We start from the raw sequence: 7,512 nt of genomic DNA, 5'->3' as shown, positions 1-7,512 counted from the left end.
AAATGGATTGCAGTCGGACAAATGAAGTAGACGTGCAACAATCTGCAATGCAGTCTGGGACAGCTGTAAACGGGATTGTTTGGGCTTTGTGAACCTGAACGTAGGGCAGGTGTGGTTTTGATGGTAGTTTGTTATTCAATAATAAAGGTAAAGACATCGACAATCTCAGAATATGTAGGATACACGTTATTATCTGACCCGTGAGCGTTGTATGCTTACTTGACAAGTGCCACGGTTTAACTGAGTCGACGACGGGGGCCCGGCAGCAGCAACATCAATACGGGCATTGCTGTCACATACCGTTAGCTAGCAAGGATACATTTCCCACTGTGCCAATAGCGCAGACTGAATGTTTTTTCATTCGTCAAGATGGATAAATAATTTAGTGACCGTGGTTTTCAAATATCCTACTAACGGTAAGCATTTATCGTTGATTGTCACGGCCGAGAAATAACAGACTGTCGTTGCTAGCTTTGGGACACAACATCGGGAGTTAAGTCTGTCTGAGATGATGTGTCCCAAAGCTAGACTTTGCAGGCTGTAACGTTACAGCTAACTAAGTTACATGGTACTATTGTAGCCATCTGGGTGTTGGTTCCATGCATTGACTGAGTTAGCTCGCTAACTTATTACGATAGGTGATGTCATTCAAGTTTGGTTGCGAGTTATTTTTAGCTGCCTTGATACGTGTATAACGTCGTTTGCCTTCGAAGTAACACTTGCTGTCTTGTCTCCATCTTTTTAAATAGGTGACTTGCTAGCTTGTTTGATCTTGCGTTTTATAATTTGCATATCATTATATTGTTCTTCTCAATATCTAGTTGGTGTCATTATGAAATTAGGCTCTTTTGCCAACTATCTACAACTATTGCAGCAAGTACAACGACTAGGGCTGTCACTTAGTTTCCTGTGTCGCCCACCCCACCAGGAACACATTTTATTGAGGCAATGACGGGGCTATCATGTGATGCATGTACTGTACCACGTAGGTCTGTCCCTTCCCTGATTACCAGGCGGCAGGAATTTAGGTTTCTGCCAAGGTTGACATTGTATTCGATACTGGTACTCCCTGTATCAAGCCATGTTATTTTCTACTCCCTATATATAGCCATGTTTTTTTTTTTTTTTAACTCATTATTTTTATTTGCTATTCACTGTGCCACGATTTCCATGTATTATTTTTTATAATCTGTAACTCTGCACTGTTGGAAATGGACCCATAAATAAGCATTTCACTGTTAGTCTACACCTCTTGTCTACAAAGCATGTGACAAATAAAATGTTATTTGATTTGATTGTAGTTGGAACCCAACTCTCACACACATCTTTCTCTCTGTTCAGCTCTCTCTGTTCACTTGACTTCTGTATCTTCTGTTGAAGCTCGCCCATCTATCTACCTCTTCCATCCCTAAGGCATCTGTTTCACTAAGACATGTCTAGAAGAAGACACTCATGATTAAGCACTATCTTCACATACCAACATTAACTGTATCAATTTCCTGTACCCTGTCAGACTTTGTTCCTAATAAACATTTGTCATGTGTATATGACTGGTCAATAAACAGCTCCATCTGTGCACCATCATCAATCCATGTACTTCTCCTCTGTAATGCTCTCATTCTGACAGATTCACTGGCCTGCACATTAAGGACACATATGTAGTGTGAGACTAATGAAGCTTCCCTACGCAATGTTCTGATTAATCACTCACTATGACTCAGATTAATGATCTTCTCTTTCTGCCCCCCTCCTGACTCATTCACTCCAGGTGTGATGTGTGTATGTGAGCTTGGTGTTGACAAGTAGCAGAATAACCACCCAGGAGGATGAATGCAGAGGAAGTGGAGCTGCTCAGTGACTCCAAGTACAGGAATTATGTGGCGGCGGTGGACAAGGCCCTCAAGAACTTTGAGTACTCTAGCGAATGGGCAGACCTCATCTCTGCACTGGGCAAACTCAACAAGGTAATGACCACAAACATTTACTTGTTTGGATATTTCACATATGTACATTTTAGTTTGGAATGGATACACAATGACCACATCAGCAATTTAAACCAGATCTGCATAGTCTAATGCGCTAAATGCATTTATTTTGAAACTCGACACTATTGTGGAAAGATGTAGATTGGCCACTGGTACCCCACATCTGATGTTTGAATCTGTTTCTCAGGTTTTGCAAAGCAATGCCAAGTACCAGGTGGTGCCCAAGAAGCTGACGATAGGCAAGCGTCTGGCTCAATGCCTCCACCCAGCTCTGCCCAGCGGGGTGCATCGCAAGGCCCTGGAGACCTATGAGATCATCTTCAAGATCATAGGGCCCAAGAGGCTGGCCAAAGACCTCTTCCTCTACAGGTACCGACTAGGCTACTGGATGTCAACACTTGTTCAGGACAGTAGGAGAAGTACAGTAGCTTTATTGTAACTGGAGAACATGTCATGAACTGAATTTGAACTAGTGAAGTAAGTAAATAAGCCTTGTCCATGCCAGAATGGTCCATAGGGCAGGAGCCTGTTTCTCCTGTTTCTGTAGCGTGAGGCAGCATGATGTAGAAGTACACCCCCTGGACAGAACGCTAGTCTATCGCAGGGCCTTACCCTCAATCCATCGCCTTAGAACTAGTAAGAGAATGAAAATAAGGCATATTTTTCTACAGTTGACCTATCTGCCCTATAATTTCCCCTTTACTCTATTACCCCACCACCTAACACCTGCCCCCTGCTTTCTGTTTCAGCTCTGGGCTTTTCCCTCTACTCTCCAATGCTGCTATGTCTGTGAAGCCGGTGCTGCTGGGCCTGTATGAGACATACTACCTGCCCCTGGGAAAGACCCTCAAACCTGGCCTGCAGGGGCTGCTGACTGGGGTCCTACCGGGCCTGGAGGAGGGCTCTGAATACTATGATAGGTAAGAGATGGAGGGCTGGAGAAAGATAAATTATTTCATTGAATGAAGTAAATTGCTAATAATGAAGAAAAAAAATATTCAGTCAGAATCAACCTTAGTAACTATTCAATCATCTGGGATTCAGTTGTCTTGTCAATGTATGTTTGATTTGCAACCCACATTCAGTTATTTCAATTCAATGCAATCCTCTCCAGGACCAACATGTTGCTGGAGAAGGTGGCTGCGGCGGTGGAGCAGTCGGCCTTCTACAGCGCCCTGTGGGGCAGCATCCTGACCAGCCCTGCCGTGCGCCTGCCTGGGGTCACCTTTGTCCTGCTGCACCTCAACCGCAAACTCTCCATGGAGGACCAGCTCTACGTCATGGGCAGCGACATCGAGCTCATGGTACACGAAAAGAAGAATCATTTTCAGAGACACTTGTCTTTTTCCTTTATCCCAACCCCCCCAAGATACACACCAAGTAGAGCTTGTAGTGCCTGTGTTTGGGGAACATTTAGAAATCATTAGAAGTGTATTCATGATGCAGACTGAGAAATTAAATCCTGTGAACTTGTATTGAGTAGGGCCAGGAGTTTTTCCTAATAAAAAAACAACTTCAACTTTGGGCCCTACTTCTTTCCTGAAGAACAAGAACAAGCAACAAATGCAATAGGAGTCAACCTAGTTTGGTTGTTCTGAAATTCGACATATTCACAAAATGATTTACTGTACATTAGATAGATGTAAATGGGGCTTGATTTAACCCTGTGTGGTGTCGAACCCTGCAGGTAGAGGCAGTCAGCACGTCAGTGCAGGACTCCAGTGTTCTGGTCCAGAGGAGCACCCTGGACCTGATCCTCTTCTGCTTCCCATTTCACATGAGTCAGGTAAGGACAGATCTGCACTACTCTTGTCAGCACTGCTCAGCACACAAGACCGCAGTCATAGCACTTTTGGGAACTGGCCATTCTTGATGATGAGGCTATCCGACATCCAGTTAGAGGGAGAGAGAGAGAATGCAGTGACTCACAGTGGATGCTTGTTTGGCTGTTCACCTCTCCATTCAATCATCGAAGCACAATGTGCCTCAGAGCCAAAACAGCCCAAATTACGGCATCCTTCTAATTAAGAACTCATTTGACCTCAGCTATTATTTCATTACTTTTGTTGTGTGTGTTGCTGTTCCAGGCCACCCGTCCAGACATGATTCGGATCCTCTCTGCAGCGCTGCACGTGGTTCTGAGGAGGGACATGTCACTCAACCGCAGACTGTACGCCTGGCTGCTGGGTAAAATACACACTCACGCACACGCAATGGTTTTCCTTAGCCGGTAATAGCTGGCTTCTGGACGTAATCCTTTTTTTGAAAATCCGATAAATAAAATTGGCACCGGCAAATTGTCTGGGAGAAGAAGAAAAAAAATCCCTTTGCGAAATAATACTTTTTAGCCTATTCACTGATGGAAATACCAGTCTATGTAAATACATTTGACTGGTCATGCTTATCAGTCTATAAGATAATTAGCATAATTTAGTGAAATTAAATTGGCGCGTGTTCAGTATATTTATCACATGCGTACAGCATACAGAGCGTTTTAGCGGAGAATCTGTCGGACAGCGCGCTAGCTGCTGCAACAGCAAAGGCATAGGCAACCGAAAACAGGCTTCATCAGCGTGTCACACCAATTTGCAATGAGTTGTGTCAAGTTGGCTGGATGTTCTTTGGCTGGTGGACCATTCTTGATACACACGGGAAACAGTTGAGTGTGAAACCCAGCAGCGTTGCAGTTCTTGACACAAACCAGTGTACCTGGCACCTACCACCATACCCTGTTCAAAGGCATTCCAAATTTTTGTCTTGACCATTCACCCTCTGAATGGCACACATACACAATCCACGTCTCAATTGTCTCAAGGCTTTAAAATCCTTCTTTAACCTGTCTCCTCCCCTATACTGATTGAAGTGGATTTAACAAGTGACATCAATAAGGGATCTTAGCCTTCACCTGGATTCACCTGGTTAGTGTATCATAGAAAGAGCAGGTGTTCTCAACTTTCTTTCATTGTCCAGTAGCCAAAGGCACAATCCTAGTCATATTAGCAACCCATGCTAGTGGCTGCATATCTCTCCTCTCTCTGTCACATGAAACCACTAGAATGTGGGGTGTGCTTTCTCCAACTGTGTTTTCCCACTAATTGCATTATGGAACGAACATTCACGCCTACCTACTGCCTTGTGAGCATTGCTGCACTTATAATGTGAAGAAATAATAGTTTATCAACATTTTTAAGCTAAACGTTCTGATCTGTTGCATCAGAATCATTGCTTTAAAAAAAAAAAACAAGTATTTACGTAGCCTAGGCCACTGGTTGTATGAATTTAGGATCTATCGTGCCACAACTGTCCCAGAGTCTGTTTGGATTAGGTTATTTCTTTCTTGCACAGAATGACAAGATGACCAATAGAATAGGTCAGCTTTTCTATGGGGGAATAGTAGATTGACATAGGCTAGTGATTTTGCTGTTCATTACTCCCTCGTCTTGTTGGCTGAGGAAAAGTAAATATGGACAGTTATTCTATCTTCAAAGTGCACATCAGAATTTGGTAAGAACATTGTTGCCTCCTCGTCTTGCATGTTCTTTTAATATGAATTACCATAATCTAAATGTGATTTCTGTTATTCTAATCACTGGGTGGAAGCCCTAATCAGGTCACACATCCAATGCATATGGGTTCGGTATATTTCCGGTAATTGAAGTGCTGCTGGTCAAATATCCGGCGCCACATTTTCATAATGGAAACCCTGGTATGCAGGCACAAACAAGCACATGCACACATACATACCACTGCATGCGTTCTGTACAACTTAGTATAGTTGAGCTGTTGGACTTTGCCTGTTGGAATGATCATCCGGCCATTTATGTCTTGTGCAGTAACATGTCTTGTAACAAGTCATATGCCAGTGCTTATTTCCCTACTTTGTTTTGTCTTATTTGCGTCTTTCTTGCTGTGGATTAAAAAAAAAAAAATGCTGGTAAGTGTCTGCTTGGCTGAGCAGGGCTCCTTTTTTTACACTCAGAAAAGCTTGTTTGTTTGCTAAATTACTGGTAACTCAATCTCACCCCACCCTCTTCTCCCTTGTCTTTTGTCATATTGTGTGCGTGTGTGTGTGCTGTGCTCCTAGGCTTTGACAACAATGGTGTGAGGACAGGCCCTCGCAGCTCTCGACAGAGCAACCCTGAGGACCATGCTACCCAGTATTTCAATGCCTACTCCAAGGACATGCTGGTCCAGGTACGCCTTGTATGCACACAAACCCACCCACACCTACAACACACACACACACACACACAGGTGCTTTATGGCCTTCTATAAAAAAAAACATGCGTACAAAAACAAGACAAGCTTTTCCATGTGCATTTGCTCAGCCTTTAAATACAGATTGCTAACACACACTTACAAGACAAACTGTTACAAAGCTATTTGCTTAAATTATTATTTTCAAAGACCTCAAAGTTTGAGTGGGTCGTCTGAAAGGGAGCAAGGTAAATGCCTTACATTTTTCAGCAGGTGAAATTCAGACCCCTACTGCTCCCCCTCTGTGCCCCCTTTTAATCTCTAAACTACTCCCCCCCCACCTACACACACACACACACACACCCTTAGGGGTTTGCCTGTAATGCCTGTAGCCCCCTACTTCCACACCCCATCTAATCCCAGGGGCCTTCTCTTTGAAGCGCTCCCTAAATCTGCTCCGTGCCTGGGCCATGATCACACACTCGCACACTATTCCCATTTGTAATGCAGTGTCATGCTCCAACAGCATTGGCCCTTATGACGGCGGGGCCTACATGTGATGTGTCCTGTTACTCCAGGGGTTGGGACAGACAGACCAGGGCTTTAATTTGTTCATCTGCCATCTGTTCATGGACACTTGTTGTGTCTCCTGCTGGGAAACGGGGCTACTGCAGGGACCGTCTGTTCCCCAGACCCATCCGCTTCTGTGTTAGACGAGGCGTGAAAAACACACACACACACTGAAGGACAAAAATAAGACTTGCCTTGGAAAATGTCCCCAGGCCCTTTACCCAAAAATGTAATCCCAACCAGAAACTAGATAGCTAACCAGCTGAGTCCATGTTCTGCCGCCTGTCTCTGGAGTTGCTTTGATCGTTCTGTATTTTTTGAATGCGGTTTGATCCAGAAGTTTTGACCGTGTGTGTGCAGGCAATGGTGGGGATCCTGCAAGGGAAGGCCCGAGGCGGGGAGGAGGAGAGCGTCCTGATGCATGACCTCAAGCCTTTCCGCATTCTCATCAGTCTGCTGGACAAACCTGAACTCGGTACGGTACATTACTACATCCATCAGATCAATGCAACACATATCATTCATGTCACTGTTACACACCGAATAGAACACAAACAACATTTTGGTCATAGTGATCCACATGTCACTACTGTGCCGCTTTCAGAAGGGAACACCATAGCAAAACGTTTCACAGCTGACAATTAAAATGAGCGCTTCTTATTGGACAAATCCAGGCAGTCCGTCCCCGTTTCAGTTCATTTCCTACCATTTGGTGCCTAATGACCCTATTTCCCTTCGACTGTTCAAGATACATTTGTAA

General features: G+C 44.2%; 1 protein-coding gene across 9 annotated transcripts in view; it reads left to right on the top strand.

The window, feature by feature from the left end:
- LOC106605043 (protein dopey-1) overlaps positions 1–7,512 on the top strand; it is a 38,561-nt gene that overhangs the window by 1,477 nt on the left and 29,572 nt on the right. For 5 of the 9 annotated variants that reach the window (XM_045718320.1, XM_014200282.2, XM_014200280.2 and 2 more), the window contains exons 1-9: positions 5–416; positions 1,769–1,964; positions 2,173–2,354; positions 2,735–2,905; positions 3,100–3,289; positions 3,673–3,771; positions 4,073–4,172; positions 6,070–6,179; positions 7,113–7,227. In XM_045718320.1, the coding sequence (XP_045574276.1) occupies positions 1,827–1,964; positions 2,173–2,354; positions 2,735–2,905; positions 3,100–3,289; positions 3,673–3,771; positions 4,073–4,172; positions 6,070–6,179; positions 7,113–7,227 (1,105 nt within the window). In that variant the 5' untranslated portion in view covers positions 5–416; positions 1,769–1,826. Of the gene's footprint in view, positions 1–4; positions 417–1,768; positions 1,965–2,172; positions 2,355–2,734; positions 2,906–3,099; positions 3,290–3,672; positions 3,772–4,072; positions 4,173–4,941; positions 5,920–6,069; positions 6,180–7,112; positions 7,228–7,512 lie in introns of those variants that run through there. The other 4 variants (XM_014200283.2, XM_014200281.2, XM_045718317.1 and 1 more) reach the window with 3 other exon arrangements.

This window comes from Salmo salar, chromosome ssa05 (assembly GCF_905237065.1).
Source record: "Salmo salar chromosome ssa05, Ssal_v3.1, whole genome shotgun sequence".
Lineage (NCBI taxonomy): Eukaryota > Metazoa > Chordata > Actinopteri > Salmoniformes > Salmonidae > Salmo > Salmo salar.
Note: the sequence above shows the minus strand (reverse complement) of the source record. Positions and strands in the feature narration are given on the sequence as shown.